This window comes from Carcharhinus amblyrhynchos, chromosome 14 (genome assembly GCF_965287045.1).
Source record: "Carcharhinus amblyrhynchos chromosome 14, sCarAmb.v2.hapA, whole genome shotgun sequence".
Lineage (NCBI taxonomy): Eukaryota > Metazoa > Chordata > Chondrichthyes > Carcharhiniformes > Carcharhinidae > Carcharhinus > Carcharhinus amblyrhynchos.
The window spans coordinates 58,402,547-58,419,524 of NC_137337.1; the positions used below are offsets into that span (position 1 = coordinate 58,402,547).

The 16,978-nt window shown below is 45.6% G+C and overlaps 1 protein-coding gene across 1 annotated transcript in view; it reads right to left on the reverse strand.

Annotated features, from left to right (window-relative positions):
* Positions 1 to 12,980, reverse strand: part of dnal1 (dynein, axonemal, light chain 1) — a 34,057-nt gene extending 21,077 nt beyond the window's left edge. The window contains exons 1-5 of the mRNA XM_080202010.1: positions 12,908 to 12,980; positions 12,416 to 12,454; positions 8,181 to 8,290; positions 7,042 to 7,097; positions 2,869 to 2,924 (exon numbers count right to left, since the gene is read on the reverse strand). Of these exons, the coding sequence (XP_080058136.1) occupies positions 2,869 to 2,924; positions 7,042 to 7,097; positions 8,181 to 8,290; positions 12,416 to 12,454; positions 12,908 to 12,910 (264 nt within the window). The 5' untranslated portion in view covers positions 12,911 to 12,980. The remainder of the gene's footprint in view (positions 1 to 2,868; positions 2,925 to 7,041; positions 7,098 to 8,180; positions 8,291 to 12,415; positions 12,455 to 12,907) is intronic.
* Between the last annotated feature and the right edge of the window lie 3,998 nt (positions 12,981 to 16,978).

The window sequence follows — 16,978 nt, forward strand, 5'->3', positions numbered from 1 at the left end:
TCCCGTTTCCTCAGAGAAGCAGCCAACATAATCAAGGGCCCTATGCATCCCGTACATACTCTCTTCCACCTACATCCGATGGGAAAAAGATACAAAAGTTTGAGGACATACACCAACCGACCCAAGAACAGTTTCTTCCCTGCTTCAGCAGACTTTTGAGTGGATCTACCTTGCATTAAATTGATCTTTTTCTAATCCTAGCTACGACTGTAACACTACATTCTATGCACTCTCTTTTCCTTCTTTATGTACAGTATGCTTTGTCTGTATAGTGCGCAAGAAACAATACTTTTCACTGTACATTAATATATGGGACAATAGTAATTCAAATCAAATCTCGGGGAAAAGAACTCTCAAGATTCAGCAATTTGATTGAAGAAATGCCTTTACATCTTGTTCCTAAATTACCTCTTATTAACTGCATATCCTGGTTCTAGATAACCCCACAACCAGGGCAAACATCCTTCCAGCATGTTAAGCCATGTAAGAATTTTGTATACATCAACGAGATCATAAGAACATAAGAAATAGGAGCAGGAGTAGGCCATCTAGCCCTTCGAGCCTGCCCCGCCATTCAATAAGATCATGGCTGATCTGTCGTGGTTCAGTTCCACATTCCCGCCCTCTCCCCATAACCCTTAATCCCCTCTCTTATCAAAAACCCATCAACCTGCGTCTTAAAAATGTTTAGCGAGGTAGCCTCCACCACGTCAACGGGCAGAGAATTCCAGAGATTCACCACCCTTTGAGTGAAGAAGTTCTTCCTCAACTCTGTTCTAAACTGCCCCCCCTTTATCTTGTCTTATCTAGTCCTACTGTCCTTTCTGAGCGGGAAGAGCCTCTCCACCTCTATCCTATCCATCCCATTCATCATCTTATACGTCTCAATGAGATCTCCCCTCATTCTTCTATACTCTAACGAGTACAAGCCTAGTTTATTCAGCCTCTCCTCATAGCTCAACCCCCTCAACTCCGGCATCAGCCTAGTAAACCTCCTCTGCACTCCCTCCAAGGCCAAAATATCCTTGCGTAAGTACGGCGCCCAAAACTTCACACAGTACTCCAGCTGTGGCCTCACCAATGCCCTAAACAGCCGCAGCAAGACCTCCCTACTTTTATATTCAATCCCCCTCGCTATGAAGGCCAGCATCCCATTAGCCTTCCTGACCACCTGCTGTACCTGCAAGCTGGGTTTTTGCGACTCATGCACAAGGACCCCGAGGTCCCTCTGCACCGTCGCATGCTGCAGTTTTTCACCACGTAAGTAATAATCCTTCCTACCATTATTCCTACCAAAGTGGACCACCTCGCACTTGCCAACATTAAATTCCATTTGCCAGTTCCTGGCCCATTCGCCCAGCCTATCTAGATCCTTCTGCAGACTCTCCACACCCTCCGCGCAATTTGCCGTTCCACCAATCTTGGTGTCATCAGCAAATTTTGACACCATACACTCGGTTCTCTCCTCCAGATCATCTATATAAATGGTAAATAGCTGAGGCCCCAGCACCGACCCCTGGGGCACTCCACTGGTCACCAACCGCCAATCCGAATAGCACCCATTGACCCCCAATCTCTGCCTCCTATTTGACAACCAACCTTCTATCCACGCTAACACCCTACCCCCAACTCCATGCCCCCTGACCTTCTGCAATAACCTCTTGTGAGGCACCTTGTCAAACGCCTTCTGAAAATCAATGAAAAGCCACATCCACCGGCTCTCCTCTATCCACCGCCCTAGACACATCCTCATAGAACTCCAGTAAATTTGTCAGACACGACTTCCCTTTAATGAAACCGTGCTGCGTCCGCTCTATCAAGCAATTCCCCTCAAGATGCCTCGCTATTTCCTCCTTGATGACGGATTCTAACATTTTACCCACAACAGATGTTAAACTAACTGGCCTATAATTCCCCGCCTTCTGCCTGGCACCCTTCTTAAACAACGGCGTAACATTAGCCGTTTTCCAATCTTCCGGCACTTCCCCGGAATCCAGCGACGTCTGGAAAATAACCACCAAGGCATCCACTATCACCTCTGCCATTTCTTTCAGAACCCTCGGATGCATTCCATCCGGTCCTGGGGATTTGTCCACAATCAGTCCCTCCAGTCTGTCGAGCACCGCCTCTCTAGTAACAACGTCATCGAGACCCTCCAGTCCTACCACCTTTCCATCGCTAACACCCAGCAAATTATTCACGTCTTCCTCCGTGAAGACCGAAACAAAAAAGTTATTCAAGACCTCAGCCATTTCCCTATCCCCTACCACTAAGTCCCCCCTCTCATCCTCTAAGGGTCCAACCTTTCATTCTTCCAAATTGTATGCTTTATTAACTGCTCTCTCAATCTGTCCTGTCAACTTTAATAACTTTATGTACAAACACACCCGGGTCTCTCTACTACTACACTCTTTCTATCATATCTTTAATTTTTTATTGTCTCATTTTCTTTCTATTAAAATAAAATGTATCACCTTGCATTTCTCCACATTAAACTTCATTGACTATCTATCTGCATATTCCACAAACTTGACTATGGCCTTTTGAAGTTCTACACAGTCCTCACAATTTATGATATTTTCAAATTTTGTAACATCCATAAATTTTGAAATTTTCACTGCATAAAAAGGACTTTCCTCATCTCACCATTGCTTCTTTTGCTAATTATCTTAAAATCAGTGTCCTCTGGTTTTCAATTCTTGCATCAATGGGAACAATTTCTCCCTATCTATTGTCTAGGCCCCATGATTTTGAACACCTCCATCAAATCTCCTTACAGGTTTCATTTTTTTAAAAAGAGAACATCCCCATCATTAATTACAGCTTTCAGCAGCAAGACTTAGGATAAGTGAAACTATATTAACATACCAGACCATTTAAATTCTTTATGTTGTTCCTTCCCAGTGACAGAATTGTTAATTTCTCTGGAAAACACGAGAAAAAAAGCATTTCATTTTTAAAAAACACACAAAATTGACAGATAGGAAAAACCCAGCTCGTCTATCAAGCCAACTGAATACTTATGGTAGTTGAAGCATCATGTCTAGACACTTTAGAACCAAATTTCTTTAGAACCATTGGACCCCTACAGCATAGGAGGCGGCCATTCAGCCCATTTGAGTCTGCACCGATTCTCCAAAAGAGCATGTTACCCTGTCCCACCCTACTGCTCTATCACCATAACCCCATGCATTTATTATTGCTAATCTCCTAACCTACATATCTCTGGACACTAAGGCCAATTTAACATGGCCTGCAAATCTTTGGACTGTTATAGAAAACCAGAACACCCGAAGAAACCCATGCAGACAAAAAACAGTACAGGAACAGACCCTTCGACCTTCCAAGCCTGTGCTGATTACGATGCCTACCTAAACTAAAACCGTATGCACTTTATGGAGTCCATATCCTTCCATTCCCATCCTATTCATGTATTCGTCTAGTTGTCAGAATGTCTGTGTGGAGTTTGCACATTCACCCAAGACCGCAATTGAACCTGGATCTCTAGCACTGTAAGGCAGCAGTGCTAACCACTGTGCCACCCCTCCCCCACTTCATAGTCAAGTTACCTCGCTGTCGCCAGGACTAAGTTCCGGAACTTCCTTCCTAACAGCATTGCAAGTGTTCCTAAAACATATGGACTGCAGCGGTTCAAGGCAGCTCACCACCACCTTCTCAAGGGTAATTAGGGATGGGCAGAAAATTCAAACCAGTCAACAATCCCATAAACAAACAACAAAAAAAAACCTCAGCTTTTAGTAAGACCAAGAGCTGAGAACAATCCTGGGCCAAAGGTAAATTACTCTGGAAATTCCATCTCTGACCCTTCAAATGTTTGAGATGACATCTCAATAAATTCACACAATTTTGAACTGAGCTAACAAACCTGATTTTAGAGTTAAAACTGGTTATTGTGCCAAAGATGGATTACAAAATAAGGATGCGCCTAGCAACGTTCTGAACACAAGGCTCAGTCACTTCAATCCCAAGGTAATGCACGAGCCACTTGCTTAGTTCGCCATTGGAAGCTGTCCATTAACCACATACCATATGGGCTTCAGTTGCATGTCACATATTGGTGGCAGAAGCCACTAAGGATGTTGCCCATCAACTGCATCAATCCAATTTCCTCCCACATTCTAAAAGACGTACTGGTTGGGTGCATTGACCAAACAGGTGCCAGACTGTGGCGACTAGGGGAATTTCACAGTAACTTCATTGCAATGTTAATGTAAGCCTTGTGATTAATAAATACATTTTTAAACTTTTTTTAATAAACTTTAAACAATTCTTTTTTAATGACAGATTCTGTAAATAATAAAACTTTTCTGGAAAGGGCTGGAACTGTTCTTTAAATATAATCATTTTGCTCAAACTTTATTTGACTTTTTCAAATTTAGCAAGGAGTACAAAAAATCTTAAATATGGCTCAGCGTGTGCAGCAAACCAGTCATTTATTCACTGAATCTAGCTGGCTTCAATAACTAACCTAAGCTGCAATCTTTGTTTGAAGCACTAACTTAATTAAACCACTGCCCCATTACCTATTGTTAAAATACCTACCTATAGAAAGAAAAGGGACCCATGAAACCTGAAAGTTTAAAGGAACCAATTTTCTTCAGAAATTTTCAGGTAAAAAAGTACCATTAGCAAATGGTGCATGAACATTCCTGCTGAGCCCAAGCATATTAGTTAAGTATCTGCAAGAATGTATCAGCTCACAGTAATGCTGCATGATAAAAATGCGGCATGATTGCTTCCTTGATTTCAGCAAGAAAATGGCAAGTACAATCAGGCATAATATTTCACATACACAAATAATTCTTCCAACAAAAGGTGCATTCACAACAGATGCAGTTATCCTAAGGAGTCCAGGGCTGGAATTTTACAGCATCCACCCAAGGGTGAGGTGAGGCAAGGTAATGGGGAAGGGGCTGCATAGTTGCACATCTTGGCAGTGGTGCTACACCTATCGCCAGCCCAGCCCCACTGCAATTTTACTAGCAACAGGGTAGGGTGTTGTGTGGTCTGCTTAAAAGGGTCATTCCTCAGATTTTACTTCCTGAACTCTCAGCAGTGGCCACCACCCACAGTGGTGCTGCTGGCAAATAACAGCTGCCAGCCTATAAAAATAAGGCAGATTTCCTCCCAGATGGAGGCAAAGTACAGCCCTGAGCCAATTAACAGTCTAATGGCCGACTAATGCTGTGGGGCAGGAATCCATCCCCAGCTTAAAATTTAGCCTCAGCTTTCCCTTTCAAAAATCAGCATGGTATTAAACTCTCTTTGATCTCATTTTCTAAAAATTCTTCTTGGGATGTGGATGGCCGTAGCAAGGCTGGCATTTAATACCCATCCCTAATTGCGCAAAGATGATGTTGGACCACCTTCTTGAACCACTGCAATAGCTGTTTAATGCTGCTCAATGGATTGCTAGATCACTTCAGAGTGGCCACACAATAAAGAATCAAACAACCTCTGCTCTTACCCAGTGTGTCCCTACAGCACAATGAGAGGGTTCCTCTTGTCCTCACTTTTCATGCTACTGGCCTCTGCAAACGATCATCCTCCACCATTTCTGCCAATTCCAGCATGATACGACCAAACACACACTCCCCTCACCTCTCGCCTCCATTCTGCAGGGATCGTTCCTTCTGTGACGCCCTGGTTCACTCCTCCTTAACCCTGACACCTCATCCCCTTCCCATGGCAACTTCACACACAATTGCAGAACGTGCCCTTTTACCTCTGCCTGCCTCACTATCCAAAGCCTTTCCTTTCAAGTGAAGCAATGAATCACTTGCACCTCTTTTAACTTAATTTATTGCTTTCGCTGCTCACAATGCTGTTTCCTCTACACTGGGAAGACTAAACAGACTGGGTGACCACTCTGCGACATATCTTCAATCTGCAAGCACAATTTTCGCCTTCCTGTCATCTGCCATTTCAAATCTCTACCTTATTCTCATACCCAATTTCTGACCTTGGCCTACTATGGTGTTCCAATGAAGCCCAACGCAAACTGGAGGAACCATACCTCATCGTCCAACTAAGCATTTTATAGCTTTCTGGACTTAACATTGAGTTAAACAACTTCACACCATGAACTCTGTCCTGTGCCCACAGGGCCAGTCTGTAATGTGTTCTTATGTTTTGCTTTCAGAGAGCGCTGACCCTTGTTCTGCTAAGAACACACTCTTCTATCGTATCTTCATGCCACTATTAGCACCTTCTTTAGTCTGTAACACTACTATTAACACTCCCTTTATCTATGGTCCACGACATCTTTATCAAATCTCTCCCGAGCTCCCAACTGTCTGACTTCATATTTTGCTCCACCCCCTCTTCCACAGCATAAAATGCAACACATTTCCACCTCTCTTCAGCTCTGAGTCATATTGGACTGAAAATGTTAAATCTATTTCTCTCTCCACAGATGGTGCCAAATTTGACGAGTATTGCTAACGTATTCTGTTTTTACTTGCTTTTACACAAGAGTCAACCAAATTGATGTGGGACTGGAGTCGCATATTAGCAAACCAAGAAAGGACAATAGGTCTTCTTCCCTAAAGGTCATTAACGAACCAGTTGGGCTTTTACAACAATCTAAAAGTTTCATGACCACTTTTACTGATACCACATATTTTTGGAAATGGAACTCAAATTCTGAAGCTGTCATAGCAAAGTAGGAGTTCACATTCTCTGGATTATGAGTCTAGGTCCCTGGATTACTAGTTCAGTAAGATAACCCCTGCACTACCAAACTTACTCTTGCTTCAGTGCATCCTGAAGGTAACAACACACAGTACAAGAGAGCTGGATGTTCATGCCAATGGATATCATAAACAATAGTGAGCCTGCGTCTATGATTCTTCTTATAGGATTAGGCACTACATTATTAATGTAAATGGAGTCGACAATGCACTTTTGGTCTCTTGTTGATCTCCATATAAAAGTGGAACCAGAGCAATACATGAATACCCTTCTAAAACTGGGAGTAATATCTTTCATTTCTTTTTATTAAGAGAGACATGCACTTACTTAGTCCATTTAAATTCGCTATCTTTTCAATGCAGTTTGTTGAAAGGGACAACTTTCTGAAAAAGGGAAGAAATATTTTACATTTGGGACATCATCACACATTTCTCTTTTTTGCATCAATTGATTCTCACTTGCTTAAAGCTGTAATATTGCTGGTAAACTGGATAAAATGAGACAAATGAAAACATTCAACTCTTTGCTTTCTCTAAATGTCACGGGTATAGCACATGCTGCTGAAGGTGGCTTGGTACATTGCTACAATGCATCACGTAGATAATAATATTGCTGTCACTGTATGATGTTGGTGGAGGGAGTGAATGATTGTGGTGATGGATGGGGGTGTTGAATCAATGGGCTGCATTATGCTGCAGTTTGAATGTTGTTACAGTTGCGCCCATCCAGTCTCACTCTTGACTTGTAGGTAGTGGAGGGGTTTGGGTTAATCAGGATGTGAGACACTCACTATAGAATTTTTAGCCTTTGACTTGCTCCGGCAGCCACAGCAGTTACAATGACCAAAAGAGTTTGCATAATCAAATCAATCTGTTATCAGACAGCCCAAGAATAACTGACTACATTTCCAAGAGGACAGAAAGTGTTGTTAAACAAAGGTTGAGTAGCTAGTGTCGGGGGGGGGGGGGGGGGGGGGGGGGGGGGCGCGGCGGCAACGTATGACCTAAGTTTACAATATTGATTAAACTGACAAATACTTTTCAATCAGGGTGCTAACAGGATACTGGTGAGTTAACTGATCTCAAGCAGGATGGTGAACAATTAGCCTCAGTGTACTTTTACGTGGGGTCGGTGGTGCAGGGGAATAAGGTGGTGAAATCAGCCAGCATTCCTGTTCCCAAGTACTAGTAGAAAATACATGAACGCATATCAGACTAACTGTGACATGCCTTGTGATAAAACAGGCAAATATGCTTCACCTCGGCTCAGAGAAAGAGGAAACCCACTTAGGCAAGATATTCAATGCCAGCGAAACCAGCACCGAACACAAATTCAGGATGTGAGCAAAGGAAGAAATCTAGAAAAGGTTATGGTCTCAACATGAAAATATATTTTTTAACGAAGAGGTAACTAGTAGGAGCAAGGGACGCAAATAAGCACACAAGATTCCACCTGGTAAAACTTACTCGCAATTGCTGAGTGTAGAGAGGGAAGCATCCATCTTTTCAATCGGAGGCACTTGGCCATATAACTTCACCTCCACGGCTTCAGCTGCTTTTTCACCTGTTCTCTCCTCCTGAAAGTCATGAATCAGCCAACCTTGTCATTATTGTCCACAAGACAAATAGGTGTTATTACCTGTCCTTGATTCAAAAGCTTATAAATTGTAATTCCTTTCTCAGAGTTACAAAGCCAATGTGAAGAATGGACATTCCATCTCCTTGCTTGCTCCAAAAACCAATTCAAATTGAATCAAATTCACAGTCCCCACGAGAGAGAGAGAGAGAGAGAGAGAGATACTATCTTGAGGAGAATTGTTTGATAGGGCAGACGCAGCACGATTTTGTTGTTAAGGGGAAGTCGCGTCTGACAAATTTATTGGAGTTCTATGAGGATGTGTCTAGGGCGGTGGATAGAGGAGAGCCGGTGGATGTGGTCTTTCTTGATTTTCAGAAGGTGTTTGATAAGGTGCCGCACAAGAGGTTATTACAGAAGGTTAGGGGGCATGGAGTTGGGGGTAGGGTGTTAGCGTGGATAGGGGATTGGCTGTCAAATAGGAGGCAGAGAGTGGGGGTCAATGGGCGCTATTCGGATTGGCGGTTGGTGACTAGTGGAGTGCCCCAGGGGTTGGTGCTGGGGCCTCAGCTATTTACCATTTATCTGGAGGAGGGAACCGAGTGTACGGTGTCAAAATTTGCTGATGACACCAAGATTGGTGGAACGGCAAATTGTGCGGAGGGTGTGGAAAGTCTGCAGAAGGATCTAGATAGGCTGGGCGAATGGGCCAGGAACTGGCAAATGGAATTTAATGTTGGCAAGTGTGAAGTTGTCCACCTCGGTAGGAATAATGGTAGGAAGGACTATTACTTACATGGCGAAAAACTGCAGCATGCGACGGTGCAGAGGGACCTCGGGGTCCTTGTGCATGAGTCGCAAAAACCCAGCCTGCAGGTGCAGCAGGTGGTCAGGAAGGCGAATGGGATGCTGGCCTTCATAGCGAGGGGGACTGAATATAAAAGTAGGGAGGTCTTGCTGCAACTGTACAGGGCACTGGTGAGGCCGCAGCTGGAGTAGTGTGTGCAGTTTTGGTCACCACACTTATGCAAGGATATTTTGGCCTTGGAGGGAGTGCAGAGGAGGTTTACTAGGCTGATACCAGAGTTGAGGGAGTTGAACTATGAGGAGAGGCTGAATAAACTGAGCTTGTACTCATTAGAGTTTAGAAGGATGAGGGGAGATCTCAGAGACATATAAGATGATGAATGGGATGGATAGGATAGAGGTGGAGAGGCGCTTCCCGCTCAGAAAGGACAGTAGGACTAGAGGGCACAGCCTCAAGATAAAGGGGGCACGGTTTAGAACAGAGTTGAGGAGGAACTTCTTCACTCAAAGGGTGGTGAATCTCTGGAATTCTCTGCCCGTTGAAGTGGTGGAGGCTGCCTCGCTAAATATATTTAAGACGCGGGTTGATAGGTTTTTGATAGGCAAGGGGATTAAGGGTTATGGGGAGAGGGTGGGAAAGTGGAACTGAGCCACGATAGATCAGCCATGATCTTATTGAATGGCGGGGCAGGCTCGAAGGGCTAGATAGCCTACTCCTGCTCCTATTTCTTATGTTCTTATGTACTAGATCCAATCAGACAAGAACAGGTATTCCACCTGACTTGGGCTTGATCTGACGACACTTGATAATGGTCAAATGGTGGAGCCAAGCCTTGATTTCAAATCTCTCTTTAATTTCCAATATCCCTACAATCTTTCAAGGTCTATGCAATCCTCCAATTCTGGCCTCTTGAATAATCCCTCATAATCGCCTTCAGCAGCCTGGACTGAAAGCTTGAAGTCTTTCACAAAACCTCTGTCTCTCTAGCTCTATTTCCTCCATTAAGATGCTCAGTAAAACCTGCTTCCTTGTGTGTCCCAATGCCTCACATGTAGCTCAGTGTCAACTGTGAAAGGACAACCCAGCTAAGCTTGAGTCAGTTCTCACCCAATAACAATTCAATACTCATCAGCAGCAATCATCAATTGGAATGATGGCAACTGAGAGAATGTCAAGGGCAATTGGATCCATTGACTTTGCAGTCAATTAGACAGCAGAGAGGTTTCAAAATATGGCCACTTTTTGGAACCTGCCAGAATACAAGACTAAAGGCAGTATAAAATACCAGCAGGGCTCATCTAAATAGGTACAGGTCTTTCAAGTTCCCAAAGACATAGTAGACTGAAGGGATAACTGAAGGGATCATCTACAATGGACAGCATGGATAAGTTGAGCCAAAAGAACCTGTTTCCTTGCTATAAACTTCTGACTCTACAAGACACTTTCCTCATAAAATAACAGAACACAGCAAGAGGCCATTTGGCTCATTGTATACATGAGCTCTTTGAAAGAGCTACCCGATTAGTCTTACTCTCATGCTCTTTCCCCATAGCCCTGCAATATTTCTGCCTTCAAGAATTTATTCAATTCAATTCTGTCCCCATAACCATTCAGATGTTGCATAATGTCCCGGGGATGGGGGGGGGGGGGGGGGGGGTAGAAATTGGATGGTCAAAAAGAGCCAAAGGGTTGGAAATGGAGAGGAGGCAGCACTGAGCCGCGGGTCTAAGGGGATCAGAAGTCAATGGTCAGGGTCATTGCTGCTCTCCGAGGGGGTGTTAGTCTCGCCCTTGAGATCATCTGGTCAGTTCCTTATGTCGGGGGAATGTCCGCCAGCGCCGCTGTTACTCACCCATTTACAGTAAGAAGTCTCACAACATCAGGTTAGAGTCCAACCAGTTTATTTGATAGTAATCTTACAAGCTTTCGGGAACGGTGTTCCTTCATCAGGTGTGTGGAAGGCTCTGATCAGAGAAGGGTGTATAAAATCACACACGGTTTACAGAATACTGATTAGAATGCAAGTCTTTACAGCTAACCTGCTATTCAAGTCTTAAAGATGCAGACAATGTGAGTGGAGATAGTATTAGCATAGGTTAAAGAGATGTGTATTATCTCCTGACAGGACAGTAAGTGAGATTTTACAAGCCAAGGCAAGTTATAAGGGTTACAGATAGTGTGACATGAACCCAAGATCCCAGTTGAGGCCGTGCTCATGTGTGCGGAACTTGGCTATTAGTCTCTGCTCAGCAACTCTGCGCTGTAGTGTGTTGTGAAGGCCATCTTGGAGAATGCTTACCCGAAGATCAGAATGCCCATGACTTGTATGTTCTGTTCAGATGAGGAGGTACCCTTCATCATCCAGTACTTCCCCGGAGCAGAGAAGCTACAACATCTTCTCCAGTGTGTTCAACACATCATTGATGAAGACGAACGTCTTGCAGGGCCATCCCTACACCCCCACTTCTTGCCTTCAAACAACCACACAACCTCAAACAGACCGTTGTTTGCAGCAAACTACCCAATCTTCAGGAGAACAGTGACCACAATACCACACAACCCTGTCACAGTAACCTCTGCAAGACATGCCGGATCATCGACATGGATAACATCATCTCACATGCGAACACCATCCACCAGGTACATGGCACATACTGTTGCAACTCGGCCAAAGTTGTCTACCTAATACACTGCAGGAAAAGATGTCCTGAAGCATGGTACACTGGGGAGACCATGCAGACGCTACGACAATGGATGAACAAACATCGCTCGACAATCACCAGGCAAGACTGTTCCCTTCCTGTTGGCGAACACTTCAGTGACGACGGGCATTCGGTCTCTGATCTTCGGGTAAGCGTTCTCCAAGGCGGCCTTCACAACATACGACAGCGCAGTCACTGAGCAGAGACTGATAGCCAAGTTCTGCACACATGAGCACGGCCTCAACCAGAATCACGTCGCACTACCCCCATGACTTGCCGGGTCTTGTAAAATCTCACTTACTGTCCTGTCTGGAGATAGTACACATCTCTTTAACTTCTGCCTAATGCTCTCTCCACTCACATCGTCTGCATCTTTAAGACTTGAATAGCAGGTTAGCTGTCAAGATTTGCATTCTAATCTGTATTCTGTAAACCGTGTGTGACTTTATATGCTGTTCTCTGATCAGAACCTTCCACACACCTGACGGAGGAACACCGTTTCCGAAAGCTTGTACGATTACTATTGGATGAACTGGTTGGACTTAAACCTGGTGTTGTGAGACTTCTTACTGTGTTTACCCCAGTCCAACGCCGGCATCTCCACATCATCACTCACCCATTTGGCCAGAGCCTCTTTAATTGTGGTTGCTTTGGCCTAGAGAAAAAGAGAGAAAAAAAAAATCAATGTTACCGAGAGTGGGGGTCAAGCCTGGCTCCTGAGGTTGGTCAGGGGTTTCTGGGGTGTGACACACTGGGGTTTGGAGAGGGTTGGTTTGACTCCCTGGGATTCACTGCCCCAGTGTCTGGGGGGGGGGTGTCCTGATGTCGGGGGGGGGGGGGGATTTCCTGCTATTGGAGGTGGGGGAGGGTTGCCCCGGTGTCGGGGGGCATTTTGGACGGTCGGCGGGGAGATGAAAAGGGCCTGTCGGTGCCTCTCGCCATTGGGGAATGATGAGGGTCCCGGTACCGGGGGGTGGGGGTGAGGAGGGCAGTTGCCCCGGTGTTTGGGGGTGTCAGTGTCGCTGTGTGACACTCACTGGGGAACCCAGGGGAAGGTTTTGGGAGGTTTGTTGCCCGGGTATGAGGGGGTTTGGTGTCGGTGTCTCACCATTAGGAGAGAGCGGGGCCCGGGGGGGCTTATCCCGGCCTCTGCGCGCGGCAGCCGCGGTTGCTAAGCAGACAAGAAGCAAGGCGCATGCGCCTCTCCTAATTGGCAGCAAGGGGGCGGGCCTGAATTCGAAAGGACAGATTTAAAGGGACAGGCACCCAATTCACCAGCCCCCCCAAAGCACCCACCGCCCAATTCACCAGTCCCCAAAGCACCCACCACCCAATTCACCAGCCCCCCAAAGCACCCACCACCCAATTCACCAGCCCCCCAAAGCACCCACCGCCCAATTCACCAGCCCCAAAGCACCCACCACCCTATTCACCAGTCCCCAAAGCACCCACCGCCCAATTCACCAGTCCCCAAAGTACCCACCACCCAATTCACCAGCCCCCCAAAGCACCCACCGCCCAATTCACCAGCCCCCCAAAGCACCCACCACCCAATTCACCAGCCCCAAAGCACCCACCACCCAATTCACCAGTCCCCAAAGCACCCACCGCCCAATTCACCAGTCCCCAAAGCACCCACCGCCCAATTCACCAGCCCCCAAAGCACCCACCGCCCAATTCACCAGTCCCCAAAGCACCCACCGCCCAATTCACCAGTCCCCAAAGCACCCACCACCCAATTCACCAGCCCCCCAAAGCACCCACCGCCCAATTCACCAGCCCCAAAGCACCCACCACCCAATTCACCAGCCCCCAAAGCACCCAGACCCCAAAAAGCATTCGCAATCAATTCAACCAGCACCCAAAACCATCACCCTGCACCCAAAACCATCACGCACTCTAGTAACTCAACAAATAAAACACCCAGAAAACAAAACACCCAACACCCAACACATGCAGCACCCTGAACTCCCAGCAACCAAAGACCAGGAACCAAATCACACAGCACCAAACGCACCCAGGAACCAAAATAATCCAGCACCAAATACACCCAACACTCAAAACAACCACACTCAAGTCACCCTGCGGCCAAAACACCCTGCGGCCAAAGCAACCAGTGCCAAAAACAACCACACTCAAGTCACCCTGCGGCCAAAGCAACCAGTACCAAAAACAACCGCACTCAAGTCACCTAGCACCCAAAACACCCAGCACCTCATACAAGAGCACCAAAAACAAACAGCACCCATTGACACCCAGGAACCAAAGATCCAGGAATCAAATCACACTGCACCCAAAACACCCAACGCCAAAAATTCACACAGCAACCTAATCATCCAGCACCCAAAAATCACACAGCACAAAAAATATCCACACTCAAGTCACCCAAGCAGCCTACACACCCAGCGCACAAAACACACACAGCGCCCAACACGCAGGAACCAAAACATACCGCACCCCTAATCCCCCAGCACCCCAAATCCCCCAGCACCCAAAAATCACACAGCACCCAAAACGATCACACTCAAGTCAGCCAGCACCCCAAAATCACACAACACTCAGAACAGCCAGCACACAAAAATCACCCAGCACCCAAAACAACAACACTCAAGTCATCCAGCATCCCATACAACCAGCACCCAAATATCACACAGCAACCACAATATCCAGCACTCAACACACCCAGCAACTGACACACCCAACACCCTAAAGATCACACAGCATTCAAACCACAGAGCACCCAAAACATACACAACCAAAACACCCAGGGACCAAAACAGCCAGCACCCAAAAATCACATAGCACACAAAACAATCACACTCAAGTCAGCCAGCACCCCTAATCACCCAGCACCCTAAATCTCACAGTGGTGTTTGGATGTTGGGGTCTTGGATGCTGGGTGATTTTTGTGTTCCATGCGATTTGATCCTGTGTCATTTGGGTGCTCGGTATTTTGGTGCTGGGTGATTCATGGTGCTGGGTGACTCATGGTGCTGGGTGATTTGGGTGCACCCCTAATCACCCAACACCCAAAAATCACCCAGTGCCCCAAATTACCCAGTACCCAAAAATCACACAGTACCCCAAAGACCATGCAACACCCAAAATATAGACATAGAAACATTGAAGATCAAATCAGGAGGAGGCCATTTGGCCCATTGAGCCTGCTCTGCCACTCATTATGATCATGGCTGATCATCCTACTCAATAGCCTAATCCCGCGTTTTCCCCATAACCTTTGATCCCATTTGCCCCAAGTGCTAAAACTAGCCACTTCTTGAATACATTCAATGTTTTGGCATCAACTACTTCCCGTGGTAATGAATTCCACAGGCTCACCACTCTTTAGGTTAAGAAATGTCTCTTCACCTCTGTCCTAAATGGTCTACCCTGAATCCTCAGACTGTGAACCCAGTTCTTGACTCCCTCACCATCGGTAATATCCTCCTTCCATCTATCCTGTCTAGTCCTGTTAGAATTTTATAAATCTCTACGAGATACCCTCTCGTTCATCTGAACTCCAATGAAAACAATCCTAACTTAGTCAATCTCTCCTCATACATCAGTCCTGCCATTCCCGGAATCAGCCTGCAAAACCTTCACTGCACTCCCTTGAGAGTGAGAACATCCTTCCTCAGGAAAGGAAACCAAAACTGCACACAATACTCTAGGTGTGGCCTCACCAAGGCCCTGTATAATTGCTTCTGTGCTCAAAACCTCTTGCAATGAAGGCCATTTGCCTTCTTTACTGCCTGCTGCTTACCTTCAGTGACTGGTGAACAAGGACACCCAGGTCCCGCTGCACACTCCCCTCTCCCAATTTACAGCCATTCAGGTAGTAATCTGCCACTTTGTTTTTGCTTCCAAAGTGAACAACCTCACATTTATCCAAATTATTCTGCAAGTGCCATTGATTAGCCCACTCACCCAATCTGTCCAGATCATTCTGAAGGATCTCTGCATCCTTATCACAGTTCACTCTCCCACTCAACTTGGTATCATCTGCAGACTTTGAGATCTTACATTTTGTTCCCTCATCCAAATCATTTAAATATAATGTGAATAGCTGGGGTCCCAGCACCAATCCCTGTGGTGCCCCACTAGTTACTGCCTACCAATTTGGAAAGCAGCCATTAATTCCTACTTTTTGTTTCTGCTTTGCCAACCAGTTTTCTATCCATTTCAACACACTTCTACCAATCCCATGCGTTTTAATCTTGCATGATAATCTCTTGTGCGGGACTTTGTCAAACACTTTCAGAAAGTCCAAATATGCCACATCTACTCGCTCCCCCTTGTCAACTCTACTCGTTACATCTTCAAAGAATTCCAACTGATTTGTCAAGCATGATTTCCCCTTCATAAATCCATGCTGACTCTGTCTGATCCTGCCACTGCTTTCTAAATGCTCTGCTATAAAGTCATAGAATCATAGAAACCTTACAGTTCAGAAAGAGGCCATTTGACCCATTGAGTCTGCACCAACCACAATCTCACCCAGGCCCTACCCCCATATCCCGCTAACCCCTCTAACTTATGCATCTCAGGACACTAAGGAGCAATTTTTAGCATGGCCAATCAACCGAACCCGCACGCCTTGGGACTGTGGGAGGAAATCGGAGCACCTGGAGGAAACCCACACAGACATGAGGAGAATGTACAAACTCCACACAGACAAAAAGTCCTTGATAACGGATTCAAGAACCTTCCCCACTGCCAATGTTAAGCTTACTGGCCTATAATTCTGTCTTCTATCTCCCTTTTTGAATATTGGAGTGACATTAGCAGGGACTGTTCCAGAGTCTATAGAATCCTGAAAGATGACCACCAGTATTTCTACAGCCACTTCCCTAAGTACTCTTGGATATAGATTATCAGGCCCTGGGGATTTATCCACCTTCAATCCCATCAATTTTCCCAGCACCATTCCTCTAATATTGATCTCCCTCAGTTCTTCCTTCTCACTAAATCTTGCATTCTCCAACATTTCTGGTATCTGATTTGTGTCCTCTTTTGTGAGGACAGAACAGTATGTATTCAGTTGCTTGGCCATTTCTTTGTCCCCTATTATACATTTCCTTGTTTCTGTGTGTAGGGGACCTACATTTGTCTTCACCAACCTCTTTCACTTCATGTATCTATAAAAAATCAGTGTCAATGTTCCCTTACTTTTGTATTA